Raw genomic sequence first — 22,285 nt, forward strand, 5'->3', positions numbered from 1 at the left:
ACCGCCGTTGCGTCACTTATGTGACGCTGCGGCGGTTTTTTTTTTTACGCAAAATTTATATTGTGACGCATCTACGGATATGCGTCACGTAATCCAAGATGCGACGGAATTAATTTGAGTCAGAAACGGCTGCGTCGCGTCACTTTTAATATATGCAAGGTAGGCGTTCCCAACCAAAAAGCAACGTATTACTGACGCAGGCATATTTATGTCATTTCCCTGCGTCGACGCATCTACGTAATGCGTCACGCAAATGCGTGAATGCGTCAGAAAACCTGCGCCCCATAAACCCACGCGCAAATAACGACGCAAGTTCACCAGAACTTGATTTAAAGTGCCACATAGCAATTTGGAAGCATATCAAGCAAAATGGACCTGCTAATCCTCCAGCTGGGAGTTGCACAAAGACCACCACCACCAATCCCACTACCGCAGCCTCCACCATTACCACAAAGGCAGCGCAGGAGAAAGGAGCACATCTTCCGTCCAAGGACCACCCTCATTGGACTCCGGGACGAACAAGTTATCAAACTGTATCGGATCAGGAAAGCGTCCATACTAAATCTGTTGCGGCAGATCTCACCACAGCTACAGGCACCAACTGAAAGGGGTAACAACATCCCACCCCTGACAAAGCTACTGGCGGTATTGCACATGTTGGCCTCTGGATCGTTCCAAACAACAGCTGCACAAGTGGCTAGAGTGTCGCAGTCATCTTACTCCGGCTTCCTCCCTACGGTCCTGGATGCCATTCTCCAGCTCTCCCCACAGTATATACATTTTCCCAACACACAGCAGCTGCAGATGGACATCAAAGAAGGATTTTATGCTATTGCTGGATTCCCGCATGTGCTTGGAGCAATGGACTGCACGCATGTACAGCTCGTACCACCTGCAGCTACGGAACACCTTTACCGCAACCGAAAACACACACACTCAATCAATGTCCAGGCCATTGTGGACCATCGGGGACAATTTCTCAATGTCCTGGCGAAATACCCTGGCAGTGTGCATGACGCCTACATTTTCCGAAACAGCATAATCAATCAACGTTTTGAAAATGGGCAATATGGCAACGGACTACTTGTAGGTAAGCACCAATAAATGTATATCAAAATATATTATGCAACAGCTGCTTCTACAATGCCACATTACATCCACATGACATGCCCGTAGGTCCAAATGATGCAAAGCATCATTGTGGAAATGCATTGCCACATATACACTATAACCACACTACATATTGGACAAACCTGCAGACCCAAATAGCAGCATAACGTAAAGGGCCAAGGGACACCTGATAGGAATGCATGGAAATATCACACATCAAACTTTGTTGATCACCAAGTCACACTGACAACATATGCACACATGGGGCCTCATTAATGAGGCCCCTAGCACCATCGGAACGCAACTTTTTGTGACGTTCCGTGGCGCAGAAGCCAGCGTGATATTAATCAGGCAGCACTGAGCCACTTTTTTGCGGCTTAATGTTGCATCATAAATATCAGTCCCTTCAATGCAGTGTTCCGCGTAAAAGGGGCGTCCAATGGGTGTTGCTGGGGACGTTACCAGCAACATCCATGCCCTTTTGACACTGCCTCTGATATTCGAGAAATCGGAAATCTGAGGCAGCGCCAAAAGCCTACGCCTCCCCAGGGGAGGCAGAAGGGAGGCGCAACGGGGAGAAATATCTTGATACTGGGATAGGATAATGCACGTATTAAATATAATTACTGAACGCCCCTCCTGGGACACAGCAGAAGCTTGCCCATTGTCACTGCTGCCGCTCCCCCTGAAGGCAAAACAGTTGCGTCGCTTTGCCAATCTGCCATTAATGCTGGCAAAGCGCCTGAAAACCCAGCGGTGGAAGTCTTGAGCCCTGCCGCGGGTGGAGGTGTGGGGGGAGGAGGTATTGAGGGGGTCAGTGGTGGAGTGAGAAGCGTTGCACCGTGAAGAGAGTCGAGGGCTGCGAAAGTGTCCCATATCTCTAGAATGGGCACATCTGACTGAGCTATTTAAGGGTGAGGTGGAGGAATGTGATGAGGCTGCGGGGCACAGTCCACGGAGGACTCCAGCGTGAAACAGGGTGTATGCCAACGGTTGAGTCTGGTAGTAGCTGGAGCCAGTCCAGTGGGGCTGAGGGTTGTAATCTCCTGTCTGACTGAGGCCATATCCTGGTGGGTGATGATACAAGCCTTCCCCCCCTCTGTTATGCCTGTCCGGAACCATCACAGTCCCCACTCTGGCCGATGTATTCGGCCTCTATCCGTCCCCCACTCCGCACTTGAAGTCTGGGTCCGCCCACTCCCATTCCCCTCCCGAGGTCAAGGATCTGTGACCCTCAGACTGAAAATCGTGGCAAGTGTTGGGTTAATTGGGAGGGTTGGGGTGGGTAGGGAGTTGGAGGGTTGTTTGGGAGGCAGAGCCCCCATAGATATCGAATCTTGAATATTGTGAACGTAGCGCAGGGGCATGGTTGGATACAAAGTAATGTGCTTGACTGAGGTACTATCAAGCTCTCGTATGTTTTATTTGGTAGGAATTGCCAACTATGTGGCACGACGTGTAAGGTTGCCTCGGATATATATGCTATATCGTTAGTTCATATGTAAAAGTATTGTGTTTCATGCATACTGTACTTCAATGGTCCTGTATATGCAAAAACAGATCAATAATTTGTTTAAAAAAAAAACAACACGGGGAGAAATTTCGTTATTTCTCCTCGTTTGTGCTTTTTCTATGTGTGCTGCCTTCTGCAGCACAGATAGAAAGTGAAAAAACCTCATGTGATTATTGTTGAACAGAAAGGTTACCCTTCCTGTACAACAATATTCATCCCCACAACGCAGCCACCCTAGCACCATGGTGCAGAGGTGCCTGCGTTGGCGCAGGCAGCCCATTGTGCGCCTGCGCAGGGAAAAAGGACAGGAATTCGCCTCATGTTATAGATACGGCGCATCCCTGCCCTTTTAAATTGCCGTAGGGAAGCGCTGCAGGAAGGCCTGCTGCGCTTCCCTATGGCAAAACCTCATGAATGTGCCCCATGGCATCTAACTCAAATTAACCATTGAAAGGTGCAGTACGAAATGCATGTAAATAGCTAAGTAATACTATTAGAATGTGCAACAATGTGTATACACGTGCACATAGCAATTACACACCGTAAGCATGTATTGGTGCACCATCTGATAAACTGACCTGTTCAGGGGCCACATTGCTCAGGTAGGTCAGCAAAGGGAAGGAGCACGCCATCCTCAGACCAATCCACAATATCAGTCATACCCTTTGTCTGCCAAACAGACAGTCGCCCCTGGTCCCACAGTGAACTAATACCTCACACATGGATACTGCGATGTCACGTGCATATGGGACATCAAGGTTTGGCCCTGTCAAGCCCCCCATCCAACCACGGCATGCTGTTTTGAGTACCCCTGGGAGGATGCCTGTTGGAATATGAAGGCACAGCACAATTTGCCAGAGTCCTTGAAGGGCAGGGCCCTCTGCCCCTGTTTCACAGTGTCCGGCAAACAATCACCCATGTTCTGCATGAGCCCTGTACAATTGTCTGCTACATGATATGAGTTGCAAAAAGCAACTGCCCATCCCCCCGCGTAGCGTGCACACATCAGAGCAGTCAAGGCCACACACCGTCTACCCACCACACACAGGAACACCATAAACATGGACTTGAGTAGTTTCTAAGTTTGCGCAGGTAGACATAGGACACATGCCATGTATACTGATGTCAGCCTAAAGTAACACGTATCTATTACCTCCCAATTACAGCTGATCAAGGATATGGAGTCCAGAGTTGGGTTATGACACCATTTGGAAATCCAAGCACTGACCAACAGAAGGCATACAACCATGCCCATTGCCGGACAAGGAACATTATTGAACGCAGCTTCGGAATCCTGAAGTCAAGGTTCCGTTGCCTTGACGTATCAGGTGGAAGGCTACTATATTCACCAGAAACTGTTTGCAAAATAATACTTACATGTGCGATACTCCACAACATATGTGTCAAAACTAATGTGCCCTGGGAGGAGGAGGACCAGCAGCCTGGACAGGTGGATGATGATGAACATGTGCAACACCAAGTGCAAGACATCCACCACACAGCAGCAGGGATACGACGTCGATCACACATAGTGACTCAATTTTTCTCATGATGTAGAAAATTGAAGTCAGTAAAATGTACAATAAAGAACATTACACAATTTCAAGTTGCATCCTCAAGTATGTGTCCATTAACGTTCAAGTTCAATTCATAGATATATACATGTGCAGATGTACATCAAACTGCTGCTGCATGGCAGTGGAAGGACCTTGGTTGTGACAAGCTGTGGCACTGCCATAGCACAGGAAAGCAACATCCTATCAAAAACATGTTTCATAGTCGTGTGCAACCTTCTTTTGCATGAATAGATGGCATGCAGTGAATCATGCACACTTGCACCCTAAGTAAGCTATGTGTGTGTGGTGGTCCTGACAAGCATAGCTGCTGAAAGTGGCCACAAATATCACGCATGGAAAAACTTGTGCAAAAGCTCCTTGGGATGCTGATGTCTCACATATGGACTTGTGAAAAGTGATGCAGCATTTCCGCCGTAGATAAGAAAAATACATACATGTCTGAGCAGAGTCACAGCTCAAGCAATGACATGCAGGCACTGGCAACAATGTGTGATGTAATGTCAGTCAGCTGCTGTGCAAGTTGGAAGTACCACTCACAGATCAATCCTTATTCACTCCGAATATACACACATATCATCTTACAGAAGGAAACGTTGGTGAGAAGAAGCCACACAAGTCAACATGAAATAAGGCAACATGTCGACACAGGTGACACACATGTACCATATGTGAAACATCCCTCGAACAACAACATGGGTTACAATGACAAGCCCCCTGTGCCACCAGAACATCACTTTGTCTGACGGACTGGTGGTGCATGGGGACCATCCACATGTACAGGGAGCGGGAAACCCACCCTGTGTGACTTCACATCTCCTTCCAAATACATAGGGGCAGATTTACAAGAAAGTGACGCATCTGTAGAGATGCGTCACTTTCCCTGCACCTACTTGCCAAATCCTTGCCTCACCATGGATGCACGGCGAACCATGGCGCAAGGATTGACAGATGCGTCAGAAATTCTGACGCAGCTGTTGACGGAAAAATCACGTATTGCTGGAGTCGTGTCGCAAGCACGACGCAACTCCAGCAATGCCCAGGGCCGCCATATGCCTAACATGCTGCATCAATACTAACGCCTGCTTCAAGCAGGCGCAGGGTGTTGACGCAGCATGGATGTAAAAGTGACTCATTGAAATCTTGTAGATTTCACTGGGTCACTTATACGGGGCTTCCTGCGACAGAACGCCCACCCTGTACACATTAAACCTGACGCAGGTGTAATGTGGCGCAGGGCTTCACAACGTGACGCATATCCCTAGATGCGTCACGTTGTTAATGGGCAGCAACTTTTACGCAGCCGCTGCGTCACAAAAGTGATGCAAGGACGGTGCAAAAGTGACGCAAGGGGCTTGTAATTCTGCCCCAAACACTTTACACACAGCACTTAGCGAAGATTATGAGTGCCATGTACGTTGCGGTGGTAGTTGACACACAACACACATGGAACAAGATACATATCCAGATTGACCAAATGAGTGAAAGCATGGAGATGCAACTGAATACTAAACCACCCTGGAGGTGGCGTAATCATTTGCAAAAAAGGAGACATTCCGTGCAAGATTACGGACTACCTGTGCATCACTGTCAATCAACAGGGATGCACCAGAAGCATCGAGCCATCTGCCCACCCGTGCGCAAACACAGATGTGCCGCATGTACAATGTGGTGCACCGTTGCGCATGGATGTGCAGATGCGTGTCGCATCCCCCTGTGCAAATGCGGTGCATTGCTGGAGTAGCGTTGCAAATGAAACGTAGGTCCAGCAAGTATGATCTTGTCCCTATCGCAAACATGCTGCATTAATACTTATACATGCTTCAAGAAGGCGCAGGCTTTTGATGCTGCATGGACGTCAAAGTGACTGAGTGTAATATTGTACATGTCACTCAGCCACTTGTCTGAGGCGTTCCTGCACTGGAAGGCCACCCCCCCCCCCCCTGCCAGGATCACCAACATCTTGCGCAGGGCTCAACAACGTGACACATCTCACTAGATGTGTCACATTGTAAATAGCCAAAAGCATGGCACTGTCTTCGCCCCGCCACTGCATCACAAAAGTGATGTAACGGTGCGCTAAATATGGCGTAATGGGATTGTACTTTTACCACTTTGTATGTACGCCGTGCCTTATCCCGCTCCATATCTGTGCTGCAGTCCACAACACTAATTTCAAGGGGATAATGCATGCACACAGATAATATCTGGTGACGTACGCATCCATGCACCAGGCTCCAAGGGTCCTGGCCCACTGCATGCCTCAAGTTGTTGCACCAGTGCAGGGTGAAGCATGGATATGCAACATATGTCTGTGAATACGTGGCACACCTGCGCATTCAGGAGTGCAAAATGCAAATGCTGCTACGATGCTACAGTTCCTGGTAGTTCTGCCCTCACACATACACATCTATACAGTGGCAAGTCATGATTGAGTCACTCACACAATAGAAGAGTGTTGCATCTCAATGTAAAGTGTCGCAAGTAGCAAAGCGTGGATAATTTTTACATCCTGCAGCAATTACAACATGAAAAGTGACGCTTTTACACGTAAAGTATCGCTTCTACAGGAAAGTCTCGCAAATGCATACAAACGAGTAGCATCCCAATAATGCGCGACGTACTGTGACTTACGTCACGCTTCGTAATTATTAATTCATGATGCAACACGCAAAACAAATAAGCGTCACGCATGCATACCTGAGCCTAAATGCAATAAGTGACAATCTACGCATCAACGGAAGCGTGACGCAAAACGTAAAAACGTGTCGCATCGAAGCAGGAAATGATGCAATGATTCCAGAACCTCCAAAACCAGGAAGTGCACAGTTACTTTCACTTTCCCTTACTTGCTTTCGGTGTGTGCTTGCTGGTGGAGTTGTTTGGAGTCTGTGGTGTCCTGATTTGCCTTTCAAAGTGTCTTTTGTCTGTCCCCTGTGTCTTTTGCGGTGTGTTTTTATGTCTTTAGTGATTTGTGAGTCTTGTGTGTGTCTGTAACATTAGTATTGTGGGGTGTTTGTCGATTGGGGTAGTTAGTTTTAAGGCTTTATATAGGGGTGGGTTATTTTATTGTACATATTAGGTCAATCTTAAATAAGTTTCCTTTGTCAAATTTATTAAGTTTCCTTTACGTCATCCTAAATCATGTCGGGAAGGTCTCGAAATTTGACCGATCGACTGTTTGGCGGGATGATATGGCTAATATTCCACTACCTGCCCCGGATGATCAGCATGGGGGGCAGGGTCAGTCAGGGGTATGACACAGCAGGGCGCAAGCGCCGGTGGACCACTGTGCAGCAACATCTGGGGCGTCTATTCCAGATCCAGCGGACAACCCACCAGATAAAGCACCGCTGGCAGGACGTCATCAGCAGGGAGGCTGACCTGCTCGATCATCTTGGCCTGGAAGTTGGTGGTCCAGTTGGTAAGTCAATGTTTCTTGTCACTCATATATTCTCTTCAGAGGTGCTAATCTATGCCATATCTCCCTCTGCACAAATCGTATGACCAATCAATTGGCGTTGCAATGGTCTGTATGGATGTACATATGAGCGCATGCAATACAAAAGACCGTTCTGTGGCCACAGACACATATGTTGGAAACCATGGGGCAGATGTATGAGGGACTTGTGCCCCTTTGATGCCACCGTAGCGTCACTTTTGTGACGCAGCGGTGGTGTAAACCCTGCGCCAGTTTGCGCCATATTCACATCGTGACGCATCAATGGAGATGTGTCACGCTGTAAAGCTCTGCGCTACATTAAACCTGCGTCATGTTTAATGTAGCGCAGGGTGGGTGTAACGGCGGAAATAACCCTCGGAAAAGTCAAATTTATAATATGTGACTGACTCACTTTTCCGACAATGAGGCATCAAAACCCTGCACCTGCTTGAAGCAGGCGTAAGGCTTGACAGACCATGTTAGGGCTGGGCTGGTTGGAACAGTGCTGGAGTTGCGTTGCGCTTGCAACACAACTTAAGCACTGCGGCAACCTTACGCCATCGAATGCGTCACGCATCTGTTTATTCCTGCGCCATGATGCGCTGCATTGAAAATGCTGCGCATCATGGGTGGCGCAAGGGTAAACTTGTGTGACCCATCTCTCCTGGCGCATCCTTGCTGATTTGCAGGGATGCGCCAGGAAACATCAATCGGCCCAAATATATATGATGTTGACATTGAAATTTTCTCTATTCACACAGACACATGCACCAGTTAAATAAATTGATTTCTCATAGTCATGCTGTGAACAAGGGGGAGGATGATTTGGATACAAAGGGGCAGATTCATGACGTCTGGCGCATCTCTGCTAATCAGCAGAGATGCACCAGAGGAGTTGCCACGCATCTGCCCACTTGTGCGCCACCATTGATGCGCCGCATTCATGATGCGGCGCACCGTGGCACTCGGATGGGCAGATGCGTGACGCATCTGCCGTCGTATGGATGGTGCATTGCTGGAGTTGCTGTGCAACCGCGACGCAGCTCCAGCAAGGCTCTGGGTGCCCCTATCCCTAAAATGCTGCGTCAATCCTTACGCCCTGCTTCAAGCAGGCGCAGGGATGTGACGCAGCATGGCTGGAAAAGTGACTGAGTGAAATCTTGTCTATTTCACTCAGCCACTTTTAGGAGGCGTTCCTGCGCCGGAACGGCCACACCTGCCCTGGAACGCCTACATGTGGCGCAGGGCTTTACAACGTGACGCATCTCCCAGATGCGTCACGTTGTAAATACCCCGCACCATGGCGCAGGATTTGCACCGCTGCTGCGTCACAAAAGTGACGCAACGGTGGCGTCAATGAGGCGCAAGTCAAACATAAATCAGCCCCATGATGTGTAATCACGGTGCCAAGCCCTGTGCTGGTACACAAACTGCCACCATGTGCAGGTGCAGGCAGACTTGCTAACATGTACATGGCTGCCTGCGTCGTGGGGCAGTAGTGTCTGTTCATGAAGGGACACCTTCATGCACCCTGTAGGAAACCGGGGTCTCCAGTCCCTAAGGGCGGTAACGTGACACGAGCGTCTGGGCACCCAAAGGCCTGTGTGTAAAGCAACCATACAACACGCACCTCGCATGGAATGGGGAACACACACAATAAGGTACGCCACACCGTAAAGGTTCATGCAAATAATTCAAGTTCATCCAAGTAGTTCGAGATAAATGCAGTTCATGTGATATAAATGCAATTCATGAGATGTAAATGAAGTTCATGCAATATAAATGCAATTCATGAGATGTAAATGCAGTTCCTCAGATATCAATGCAAGCTTCACTTAGATTAGCAGTGTATTCACCCGCCCCATATTCACCAGCACCTCATGCACCAGTAGGTTTCTAAAGGCTCTAGGCCACCCTAGTGTATCTCACTTCTCAGGGTAGGGTTTGGGGACTGTAGCGCCACTCCTAGGGCGTGCAGGGACCCAGGGCAGAACTTGTGGGCACACCGCTACTTTGGTTATTTGTGGCACCTCAGTGGCGATTCCCGCGCTTTACGCGCTGAGCGGTGAATACCTCAGAACAGCGCCGATTTCCACAGAGTGCTACTCGTGATTAACTGGCAATGACTACTTCAGAACGGGGCATCTAGACCAGAGCGCTGCTCGTAGTTGCCAACAGGGAACACTTTGGAACGGAGCATTTAACACAGAGCGCTGCTCGTAATCAATAGCCATGCATTTGTCATAACTGAGCATTTGAAACAGAGCCCTATCATCATCATTTGCAAGGAATACTTCAGACTGGAGCATTTAAAACCAAGCGCCATTCGGAATCATTAGCAAGGAATACTTCAGAACGGAACATGAATAACAGAGTGCAACTCGTAAGCAATGACATACAGCACTTCAGAACGGAACATGAAGAGCATAGTGCTACTCGTAAGCAGTAACAGTGAATCTCTACACACGGAGCCAGTAGCAGGGAGCGCACCGGACTTGCGGAGCAAGTCTCTCGGTCTCCGGTGCAGTTTGTAGGGCACCACGCTTCAGTACAGTCACGGGGGGCACAAGGAAAGGATCCCTTGGCGGGGTCTCTCAGTCGTGGTGACCAGGGGGACTCCCACGGAGAGGAAACACGGGCTCAGGGTGTGTTGCGGCTCCCAAACATCAGGGGGCGCACCGGCGTCAATCACAGCATCCTGGCTTACCTTGCTCTTGACGTTGGATGGCGTCCGCTCCATTGGCGATGTGGGCAATGGTCCTCGGCCTGGCCCACCTTCTTGCACAGCTGCGACGGCAGCAACGGGTCCCCGGGCTTCTCCACGGGCCTCGTGACACTGAAGGGCACTACTTCCGGCCTTCCGCCCGCTGCGGTGAGCGCGCTTGCTTCCACGCCACAGGGGGGGGGCTGAAATTAAGGAGGGGAGCTCCGTGCTCAGCGGAGCACGCTGCCGAGGGACCCAGGCCAGGTCAGGGAGCGCAGGGGTCACAGCGCTAGTACCTGGTCGATCCCCGGTGGTTCTTCAATCTGCTTTGCATAGGGTTTCGGGGGTCAGTCAGGACACGCAGTCTCAGCATTCAGTTACTGTTCTCAGGTGTTAGATGAAGTCTTGTTGGCGCAGATGGCTCTGGCGCCCTTAAGGGGGTTCGGTTACAGGGGGGTAGGGATGGAGTTAACGACTAGGGGCCAGATGTATCAAAGGGTTTTACCCATTCTGTGTCTATGAGAAAATGTCTTCATACATATGGCCCCACGTCCTTCCTAGTCAGGCTGGACAGAGGTTCTTTTGGTCCTACTACTGCTGTGCAAGATCAGAGGGTTTCACAGGGTCCCTCACTCACTTAAGAGTCAGCACCTAAATCCTGTCACTCTCAGAGGCATAAGTCCCTGGCTAGGCCCAACCGCCTACACTCCTGCGTGGATTCTCCAGCTCTGCTGTACCCCACTGGCCAACTCACCACAAAAAGTACCCTTCCTCACTTAAGTAGCCCTAGGTCAGGTGACCTCTAGCCAAGGCGGCTAAAGTAAAACGCCACCTCCCTCCTAGAAGGTTCCAGCACATTCCAGGAGCCTCCCCATTCTACCTATGGGACAAAAGGCGGGCTGGTGTCGCAACATTGTTGTGGGGTCCCAGCCAGCACCTGGCAGCTAGGGTGCTACTATGAAAGACCACTCTGCAGTAGCAGGGGTCTGTGGCAGCCATCTTGGGAGAAGGGAGCACCTGCACCTTAACACTGATTGGCAATGAAAAGGCGCCCGGAGACCTACTCCAACACAAAAATTATGGTGGACAACAATTAGGCACGATCACAAATAGAAGGGGAGACCACCCTAGGGCTGACAGGTCCAACACACCCCAAGGTCACAAATGTCATGATTCTCTCCTCCAATGTGTGTAATCAAATGCAGCATGCATTGAGCAATGACAAATGAAATGATTAAATAGTCCCTTTTACGAGACACAGTAGGCCAGCCTTAGGGTGGAGTGCCATCCTGATGGTTTCCCAGTTAATTGCCACTCTGTAAGTCTGCCCATGCATCAGTGGCTATGGGTGTTGTGTGTGAACATCCACATCTAACAACATGCAACATAGCAAGCCTTTTAAAAACGTAGTGCAAATTTTGCATATTCACAAGTGCATGGTAAAACACGCTTGCTGGATTTGCAGTTCATTGTCAATGTTAAGCATGAATCAGCACCACCAGGATGTAGAATATAGTGAAGTACTGTTGGAACAAGGAATATTTAAAATGTCCATGTTGTTTACCATTGCTAGGAATTTCAAACAGTGTGGTGCAGACAAAGGTCTGGGGTTGCATCATTCCTGCACTATCTTGTATTTCAGTCCATACCCTGTGCATATGTCACCATATACATGACTCTGGTTGCGTATGTAAGCATGCGGCATCAATAGATGAATCAAGCAGGCATCATCATCAGGATTAGCCTACTCACATGTGAGGGTCGCAATCCAGCTGTAGTTGCAGAGTCTGTTACATACATTTGAAAAGGAGAGGTGCACGGTGTGGTCTGCGCAGGATGTTTGTTGTCAGCTCATTGCATGTGGGTCGTAAGCATGCGCTAGTCCACTTAAGGTGCATAAGCTCACTATTACACACCCAGCTTCATTGTAAACGCTGAATGCTGGAGGGACGTGTGTGCCAGATTGGTAGGAGAGGTTGGTGACAGGGGTACATTTGTGATCATCAAAGGATGAGTATCATGGTAGATGCGCTGTCTGTGGTGCTCAATGTTGTCAAAGATGAGATGGAGGGGTAGCAGGTTTTGCATGAAGATATATGTTTACATTGACCTGTGTCTGAAAATGTCAATGATCCTGGAGGCACATGACATCTGTGTGGAAATATGAGCAGCGCTTGTTGTAGTGATCCTGTGAGGGGGACATGTCCGCATGCACAATGCTAGCTCTGCCAATGTAACTCGTGAAGTGCATTCTTAGTGTAGCATATCTGGAGTTGATGAGGATTGATTGGGTGAGTCATTTGCCCTTGTAAAATCTTGATGTGTGTGTGGATTGTTGAGATGGTGTCCTTGCTTTGGATCCTCATCAAGGGGATTTATGGTGTCTTAGCGTCCCCGTCCTTCATCGTTGCAAAATGGTGTCTGCATGTGTCTCACTAATGATGTGGTCTGTATGCGATCCGTGTTGACTTCCTGTGCTGCTGTGTGTCTGTGTTGGAGACTGTAGCAAAATCATCTAGACATTACGATAACCATCTGTGTGGTCCATTGAGAACCAAGCTTGTGTAGTGCAAGGTGTTGTTGGCATTTTGGTTTGTGGCTCATTATAGTTGTTAGTTGTCAAGAATCTGTAATTTCTGTGTGGGGTGCTAATTGTTTCATATGGATGCAGCTGTATGGTGGACAGGAGGTGTACGTCAGAACGGTCAGGCCATTGGGGTATGTGGTCTTGGTGTGGTGGATGTGTTGATGTTGCCACCGTCCTTGTGGCTGTGCCTTGTGGCCAGTTGCTACTGTGTGATGTCTACAAGCTTGTCAATTAATTTTGCTAACCTGTTGGCACGTCTGTAGTCAAGATGTGAGTTGAGCTATGTCACAAGTCTGTGGAACATGTATGCGAATGCATGTTGGGCAATGATGTATGTGATGTGGGTTGTGTACACACCTCAGGGGCATGTAGGTATTTGGACGAGGTTCCCACAGGGGTGTTGTCCTTGTTCTGACCTGGATCTGTGCAATTAGTCGTTTGATGTTGAGCGTGCTATGGCTTGTGCTTCACTTTGTGATGTAGAAGTACCTATTGAGTGCAATGGCATGTGCACACACCAGACAGTTGTTGTAGACTAATCATTAAATGGGATGATTGATTGGTGAGTCATCTGCTAACTTGGGATGGAAAGGTAGCGTTTACCATGATTCCTGTGAGTAACGCTCCATCTGTTGCTAGTCTTTTTGCGGATGATACAGATCTCCATGGCTAGTCTTCAAAGGGTGGACACTTTGATGGCGATGCATGTCATGATCCAGAGTTGGTGTAGTTTTGTGTGTACGTAGTGTGCGTGTACTTGGTGGTGTACGCCAGGGTGCACTGTAGTCTGGATTACTGTCCATAGGTGTTGCTGGCTGTGTAATTTGCGTAGCGTGTAGATTTGCCACTGGTACAGTCCATACAAAGTGATCCAAGTTTGAGCTGATGGATTGTGTAGAGGCATGTCCAATGATTGAGTTTGGGCTTGTTGCTGGGTAAAGATGGCTTTGGCTGATGGTCCGATACTGTGCATCTGCAGTGTGTACATGCCTCAAACTACATGTTCGCTTGAATGTATCATGGATGTACACCTTGAATGCTGTATACGTCATGGTGGATGCACTTCAGGTGAATCAGCATCCCGAACGGAGTGTGAAGCAGGCAGCCAAATGTAACCCTAGTCATGTGTGAGCCACTATGCAACAGTCATCTGCAAGATCATATCAGTGTGCAATCAGTGAACATGATAGAGCTTAACATGCTGTGGGAATGTTGAGAGTCGAAGAAGCGTTGTCAGTGTCTGTGGCTAATAAATGCTTACACATGTGCGTGTGCATAAACAAGTTTTTGAAACAGCAATCCGTACAGCAGTCAGCAACAGTGTCTGCATAAGGGCATGTGTGTTGAATCCGTAGATGCATGTGCGAAATCACAGGGATGGCACACATGTGTGAACATTGATGTGGAAGCAATCCAGTGTTTCCACTGTCCATGTGTGTTAGGAAAAATATGGCTGCACTCAATGTAAAAGGAGTGACACGTCCTGTTATTTCCATGCATGTGTCACGCTAAATAATGTTTTGGTCTAAATTGACATGTACATATGATGTGATTCTATACCAATTTGTACTTCTGTTACTCTTCTTGTAGGTGGCCCACGGCCATATACACAGGGGGAGGTCGACAGCTTTGAAGACCCAAATGCCACCAGTGAGTATCCATGTTCATATAATTTGTTGTGTATCAAGTGCGAGGATGGAAGCAAAACTGTGTATGAGTGCAACTATGGTACAATCACAACTTCCTGCTGCAGTCAGAACTTATCTTTTGCATCCTAATTCCAAACTACATGATGTAACATGTTGTGACCATTGTACTACGTGTGGACATGTGTGGACAGATCAGAAGCCACAACACTGTCTGACACTCCTTGCCACTATCCACAAGGCAATATGGAGTGGCCATTGCCACTGGGACTGGAGTAGCCAAAGCCAAGTTAATGAAACAGCATCTGAATGACATTTGAACCTTCACGTCCGTGAACAATTCGGAGAAGTCCAAGTATATTGTAGTGACAGTTTAATGTCATCCTTGCATTAATTAGCCAATGTATCATGCTATGGAAACATTGTCAGTGCAATTACCATCAACATCCCTAGCCCCAAAACATTTGTATATGGATGAGCCATAGGAATGGCAGTCAGACTTATTAATCAATCAATCAATCATTACTTTTGTAAATTGCTCTACTCACACGTGAGGGTCTCAATGCGCGGGGGAGGTGTGCTGCTATTGATCGAACAGCCTGTTCTTGAGTGCCCTCATGAAGGCAAGGAGGACCAGGCTCAGCTGTAGGAGGGTGTTCCAGGTCTTTGGGGCATGTTGGCAGTACAAACTCCTGCCGCTGGTAGGTCTTTGGATGTGGGGGACAGTGGCAAGGGCAAGGTCACTGAAAGGGCACTGGCAATTCTGGTAGTAGACGGTGATTATCCTGTTGAGGTATGTTTGACCGGTGTGGGGGAGTGCTCTGTGTGCATGGGTGAGAAGCTTGCAGGCGATCCTCTTGTTGACGGTGAGCCAATACAGGGATCCCAGATGGGGTGTGATGTGGCTGTGGCAAGAGGAGTTGTGCACAAGGTGTGCAGAAGCGTTCTGTATGTGTTGCGGACGTTTACGGAGTTTGGCAGTGGCTCCCACATTGTCTGCATGTCAATGGTGCAGCCTGATGCAGACGAGGCCAAGGGTGAAGCTTCTACTGGTTGCAGTGGGGATCCACTTGTACATCTTGCTGAGCATGCGGAAGGTGTTGTAGCTGGCGGATGAGACGACGTTGACCTGCCTGGTCATGGTGAGGGTTGATTCGAGGTTGACCCCCAGGTTGCTTGCATGGTTGGTGTCTGCCGGTGCTGCTCTCAGTGTAGTTGTCCACCAGGAGTTGTCCCTGGCTGAGGGGGTGGATCCAAAGAAGAGGACCCCCGTCTTGGGTGAGTTTGGCTTCAGTCATTTGTTCGTCATCCACTCGTCAACGGCAGTCATTCCTTTGTGGATGTTGGTTTTGGTGTTGAGGTTGTCCTTGGTGAGGGAAAGGATCAGCTGTGTGTTGTCAGCGTAGGAGATGATGTGGAGGTGGTGCAGTTGTGCAACGTGTGCAAGCGTGCCCATGGAGATGATGAACAATGTTGTGCAGAGGGATGATCTTTGTGTTCTGCCGCTGATGATCTTTGAGGCTTGGGAGCAGAATGAGGGTAGGCGGAGGCTCTGGCTGCTGCCAGAGAGGAAGGAGGTGGTCCACTCCAGAGCCTTGCTTTGGATTCCTGCGTGTTTGAGGCATGTGCGTAGGGTGCGTTGACAGACATTGTTGAAGGCGGCTGAGAGCTCATGGCGGATGTGTGGCGCACTTTCATCATTGTACATCAGGGTCCAGATGCCATTGGTGTTGGCAATGAGGCCATTGTCAATACTGGGATTCCTGCAGATGTCGGAGTGTGACAGGTCCAGGATGGTGTACTCCTCGAGGTAGCCGGTCAGTTGTTTGTTTGCAATCTTGTGCATGCCCTTTAGCAGGAATGGGAGCAGGGAAATTGTCTGGAAGTTCTTGAGGCCTCTTGCATCCACCTTGGATTCCTGGAGTGAGGCGTTGATCTCGGCGTGCATCAAAATTTGCTGGGAAGCTCGCACTCTCTAAGGAGATGTTGATGGCCTTGAGGAGATGGGTTGCAATGGTGGGGCTAGCTGTGCTGCACATGTGGTGCGCAAATGTGTCAGACGGTGAGATGGAGTGGATGGTGTACCTCATTTTGATGTGGTCCTTCACATTGCTCCAGGTGTGCAGGGGGGTGAGTGTGGATGGTGGCCGGGGTGTCTGAGGTGTTGCTGCCTGTCAAGGTGTACGGGTTGTGGTAGCTGTTGTGGATGTCTGCAATATTGCAATGGAAGAGTGTGGCAAGGGTGTATCACAGGTCTTGCAGTTGTGGGATGTCATTGGTGTTGGAGCCAGGGTTGGAGGGTACCTTAATGATGTTGAATATCTCATTGTTATTGGGGGCGCTGTTGTCTATGCAGTCCTTGGTGGTGGCACTTGTAGCAGTTCAGATGAGGTGATGGTGTCTGAGGATGCCGTTCTTGTGGCCCACATACTGTCTGGTGTCTGTTTGGGGTGCAATGTTTTATGTACTTTCTGGCATGTGTGTATGGAGGGCCGTATGTCCACAGTGAACCAGGCAGCCTTCTTGCCAATGTGTCTGTTGGAGGGTTCTGTGATCGGGGTGACAGTGTTGTGGCAGTCATTGATCAATTGCCTGCATTTGCATGTTGCGCAGTCAGTGTAGTTTGGGTTGGCGTGTGGGCACTGGGCAAGGGTGTTGTCAAGCGGTTCATTGTTGTCTTTGATCTGGCTGCTGCATGTGATGTGTTGAATGTGTTGGGGTGTGGTGATTTGTCTTGAAGGTGTAGTGGATGCACCAATGGCCAGTCCAGTTTGGTGGTGTGGCTGAAAGGGACATGGGAGGTAGCCGAGGATCTTGGTCAAGCGTGCGTCTGGCGGAGTGGGTGTGCGTTTTGACGAGCTGACTGAGTCCGAGGTTGACTACCAGGGTGGAGGAGTTGTTGTGTTTGTGGTTCTTGAGGTGGAGGTTCAGGTGTACCAGGAGGATGTAGTCATGCGTGCAGAACCAATTGGCAATGGTGTCACAGAATTGAAGCCAGGGTCCAGGGGTTCTGTAGACGAGGGTTCCTCTGAGAATGGGGTTGTGGTATGTGTGGCTCTTCAAGTGCATGAGTTTGGCGGTGCTGAGAGTGTGGTCATTGATGTGTGAGGCCCAGAGGGTTTTGTGGTTGACCATGACAATGCCAAGCCCACCTCCTACTCCATTGTTGCGGTCCCTGCCAGTGTTCTTGTAGCCGTCCAGAATGGCTATGGCAACGTCGGGCATGGAGGAGGCGTTCAGACATGTCTCCCCCAGGAAGGCAACATCCGTGGAAGATGTATGGATTGTGTCCACGAGTTGGATGGGGTGTTTGCGTACCGTGTATAGCATATGGTGTATTTGAATGCGTTTCGCCTTGTGCTGGGTCAATGAAAAGGTCAATTTGTAATGTATGGAAAGTTCCTGTGGATATGCCTTGCAAGCTGCACATCAATATGTCTGTGAGTCATGTATTTGGCATTCAATCTGTCGGTCATCACATTTCTCATGTGGTTCCATTGTGCTCGTGGACCCACCCACCTTGGATAGGTATGCAATATTCCTACAACGGAGTATAGATGACACTATGTACCATATGCACAGAATAAGAGCAAAGCTATGTGTCAAGTATGCATGTCTTCCATAATGTAGTGAAAAGGCTTATTCAATCCAATCATTTTCCAGGATGATGTCAATATATGTGTACCAAAGCGGGTGTAGTGTCCATGCATTGACTTTTCCTACGTGTAACACAACAGATGGGAGCCCATGCGTGGTTAGTCCTCATGGAATTCCACACGGAATATTTCAAGCCTAGGGTGGCTTTTAGAAATTTGCAGTCCACAGCCATTTGTTTGTGGGACAGGAATCTGCCTCCTATTTGATAATTTTGCTGACAGCCTCATCTCATGTCTAGACGTATCACAGACCCACTTTCACAATTAATGTTGGTACAGGACTTACAATGTGTGTCCCACAGATGATTGGATGTGTATGGCACAATCAATGAGATGGCCGATGGCCAGGATGACCCGGCCCAGCATGGTTGCATTGGCAGTTAATGCATGGACTGCAGGTGAGCATTTCTGCAGTCCACACACTTCAACAGCTAGTCATGTGTCCTTCTGATGTGACCCTTGGAACTGTAGTACTTGATTGTCCCTTTTTTCCCATGGAACAGATAAGGGATGATGTTGACATTGCTGTGACGTGCTTTAGTGCACAGGGTAGGTGACACTACGAACGTATTTCAACACACAAGTGTGGCACATCCTGTCTGATAATGTTATATTCACATTCATGACAACATAAGACTTATGTCATGATGCTGTGACGCATCCTTGATCCTTTGTCATGATGACTGAGTTGCTGCAAGATATGGTAGATTTGTTACTGTGTTTTGGGGATTGGACAATACCCACAAAAACCATGGGCTACATGTAAGTGCTTGTAGCATGTATGCTCTGAACGCCAAGCTGACGTTAATTGCACCCTGCTAGTACTACATGGCATGCTGCATGCCATCCAATTTTAGTATTGTTATGAATTATGAGTCTCCTTGGTGTGTAGACAGCAAGCACATCTCTGTGTTCCAATATGCAATTGCCACTTCAGTGCATTCCTCTGTTGGAGTGTGAAATGAACGGGCTAGTGGTAAATATGCAAGGGAAGGAGTTCTTCTTCCATGACAAACTGTGACACTGTCAGAACCTAGCGTCCATTGCAGATTCATGTCCACATGACTCCATGCCTGATACAAGGCGAGCCAGATGTAATTTTTGTGGGGATATGATCACATGTCGTGATGCCTGTTGACTGGTTCTTAAATTCATATGGCTCATCATTAATTAGTTACTATGTCAAGTGTGCCAAGGATTACCATGCAACCATGACATTCAGTTGACTGCACAGTATGTGCCGAGCTAAATCAGTACTTATGTATTGGTGTGTGTGGGCAACAAATGGAAAAGATGATTTGCCCAAATGTGTTTTACATTACACCTGACAGCATGCATTTCCTATGATTTAATGTCCGGCATGTTCTGGTGAACTGACACATGTCCACCTTTTCATACAGATAACATGAATGCAGAGGATGAGCGGGCTTTCCGCATAAGGAAGGCCCGATATCTACACATCCTCTCCGTGGCAAAGGGCTTCCGCTGGACCTCCCGCCAGTATGAGAAGCAGCGGGCTACCGACACGTGGACCACCGACCCCGCCTCAAGGGATGGCATGCAGCCACAACAGCATCCTCCCACTCCCGTGGCCCCATCGACCTCATCAGCCGCTGTTGTCCCCAGTGGAGCAGCCTCTGGATCGTCTGCTCTACAGGCCATACCGGACCAGGCAATGGACACCCTGATGTCCAGACTTGATTCCATGGACAGGAAAATTGAGAAGTTGGAGGATAAATTGGACACGGTCCACCAGAGACTGGAATATTTGATTAGCCAAATCTAGGGGCTAATTGAAATATGGTTTACAGTTATTGTGTTTGTTAATATTATTATTTTGTAAGTATCATTTTGTTAGTGATTGTAGAATATGTAGGCATAGTTAGTTGAGATAGGTTTTTAGATGTAGATGTAGTTTTAAGGTTTTTATCATAGGGGTTTTTTAAATACTTGTAGGGGTGGGGGGTAATGTTATGTGTGTTAATGTTTATTGAAAAAAAAGAATTAAAAAAAAATATATATATATATTTGTTTTAGTATGGTGTTATAGTTAGTAAATATGTAGTTTAAGTATGTGTATGTCTATTGTGCATTGATGTCTTAAGGGGGGGTGGGGGGATGATGTCTACCTGTCTGCGTGATCATAGTTTAGGTTAGGTTAATAGAGTTAAGTTCGTTAGTGTAAGATTAGTTAGTTTAGATAGGTTTTGCTTTTTAGATTAGTTGTTTAGATAAGTTAGTGTGTTCTGTAATGTAAATATTGATCACCATTCTTATTTTATAAACCTTTCTTAACATACATTGGACTATATTCTATGTCATTCCGCATTTCAAATGTGGTATGTGTGAGTTGTTGGGCACATGGACTGTGACCACCGGTTCCTGTTTGAGTGCATCATATTAGTACATTCAGGTCGGTTTGTGCTACCTGTCTGACTAGATGTACATGTTCATGGAACACCTGTGCTTTGCTTTTGTTGGTAGCCAATATTGGTCTGACACATACATACGTTTTGGATTCTAAGCATGAGTTTTCTGCCAACCTCAGCATGAACATGTAGCAATATTCTGTCTCTGCTGGGTACCATGTTGACATATATATGTGAAATACAGCTTTTATCTGACACAGATGTACGGAATTTACTCACCACACATCTGATCCCTCTGTGTTGTAATAGCTACACCATGTTCATGTGCAAGTGGTCATTGTGTTACAAGTGGCTAGCTCATATGACTGTACAACACACTGTCTGTATACAGACGTATTTACGACTTATGGATGTTGTATGAAGTAACGTGGTTACAATTTCTGGCCATTTAGTTGGGGCAGGACAACAATATTGTTAGACACAACGTCATCAATGGTGATGTGCTGTCTCGAAATCATAGTTTGCTGCCAGGAAGTGTGTTTTTTTGACACACTGGCAGAGCTTTTCTCAGCCCCATTTTGACAGAGATTCAACCATCCACTGTGTGGAGACTTGCTTAAGTTTTGTACTGTGTAGACGTCTCATGTTGCACACACCTTCCCCAGCAAAGGTCCCTCCCCGCACTTGTAGGAAACACAACAGGTGGCCGGTGACAGTAGGAGTCCCGGATGTAAGTGAAGAGGTGAATCTTGAAAACCTCACAACAGCCCAGAGTATACTCCATGATGTTAATGTGTGTAGTGAATAAGTTCAAGACTTGAGCTGCTATTGTGAAGGAGTTGCACACTAAAGCTCACACCCTCCTTACCCATGCGACAACCACTAGCTGTTGACCTTTTGCTCTGATTTTGCAAGCGGTGGTGTATTGTGACAGCATGTGGGGCAAGATGCCAGGAGGGGATGATTTGAATATGTTATACGCAAATCTGAGAGCCTTGTACTCACTACTCTGGCTGACGCAAGCCAATGATGGCAAGAACTGGGGCTGACATTGGAGCTGGTTCTATGGGGATCTATTTGAGTCCTGGCAGCTGTGTTTGTGACCCTGGCCAGTCTCACAATCTCAGAATTGTTGGTCCCCAGCTACAGAAAGGTGCAGTAATAGGTTTTGTTGGAAAATAGATTCATGGACAATAACCTGAGTGATGTATGGCTTGACAACAATGACTACCAACAGCAGTCTGAACCCCCTTAATATACCAAGGCACATTCCTGCCACTTTGTTAGTCTAAGCCTGGAGGATGCCTGCCGAGTCTCCACTGACACACATGTCTTTCAGCACCTGCTTATGTGTGAGTGCACACACAAATTTAGAAGGCCACCAGCATTCACTCCACAGCTTATGATCTTTCATCACCAGCAACACCTCTGACTTGCTGGCATGGAGCTAGAGGCACTTTGCAGTCATGCACCCTGCAACATCTGCTGATTCAATCACGAAATTGGGTACATCCTGCACACAGTCATTGCAAAGTGTAACTTGCAAGTGCATATCATCGGCATGTGCCACTACTGTGAACTCTCACCACATGGACAGCGCAGGTGACAGTTGGAGGACTGCATCAAGATGTGTTGGGGTCAGAGCTGACCCCTGTGGCACACCCTCTTCATTAGTGTGAGGCAT

The 22,285-nt window shown here is 48.0% G+C and overlaps 2 protein-coding genes and 1 long non-coding RNA gene across 3 annotated transcripts in view; 2 read left to right on the forward strand and 1 right to left on the reverse strand.

Annotated features, from left to right (window-relative positions):
• LOC146835269 (uncharacterized) overlaps positions 1 to 4,227 on the forward strand; it is a 92,184-nt gene extending 87,957 nt beyond the window's left edge. The window contains exon 4 of the long non-coding RNA XR_014960704.1: positions 3,790 to 4,227. This is a non-coding gene — a long non-coding RNA (uncharacterized LOC146835269). The remainder of the gene's footprint in view (positions 1 to 3,789) is intronic.
• Positions 1 to 22,285, reverse strand: part of LOC146835267 (peroxiredoxin-like) — a 559,426-nt gene that overhangs the window by 494,008 nt on the left and 43,133 nt on the right. The gene's annotated exons all lie outside the window — the stretch shown is intronic.
• On the forward strand, positions 7,429 to 20,178 carry LOC146835270 (uncharacterized). The gene is made up of 3 exons (XM_085599968.1): positions 7,429 to 7,621; positions 14,521 to 14,580; positions 19,633 to 20,178. The coding sequence occupies exons 1-3, from the start codon at positions 7,429 to 7,431 to the stop codon at positions 20,016 to 20,018; spliced, it is 639 nt and encodes a 212-aa protein (XP_085456094.1). The 3' UTR covers positions 20,019 to 20,178.

The sequence above is a fragment of the Triturus cristatus genome, chromosome 4_2 (genome assembly GCF_964204655.1).
Source record: "Triturus cristatus chromosome 4_2, aTriCri1.1, whole genome shotgun sequence".
Classification (NCBI taxonomy): domain Eukaryota; kingdom Metazoa; phylum Chordata; class Amphibia; order Caudata; family Salamandridae; genus Triturus; species Triturus cristatus.

What these genes read in the sequence shown, in the direction of transcription:
- LOC146835270 (XM_085599968.1), top strand. Translation starts at nt 7,429, where the DNA reads ATGGGGGGCAGGGTCAGTCAGGGGTATGACACAGCAGGGCGCAAGCGC. An exon ending in GGAAGTTGGTGGTCCAGTTG is followed by an intron (nt 7,622 to 14,520) that starts GTAAGTCAATGT and finishes CTCTTCTTGTAG; the next exon opens with GTGGCCCACGGCCATATACA. An exon ending in TGAAGACCCAAATGCCACCA is followed by an intron (nt 14,581 to 19,632) that starts GTGAGTATCCAT and finishes CTTTTCATACAG; the next exon opens with ATAACATGAATGCAGAGGAT.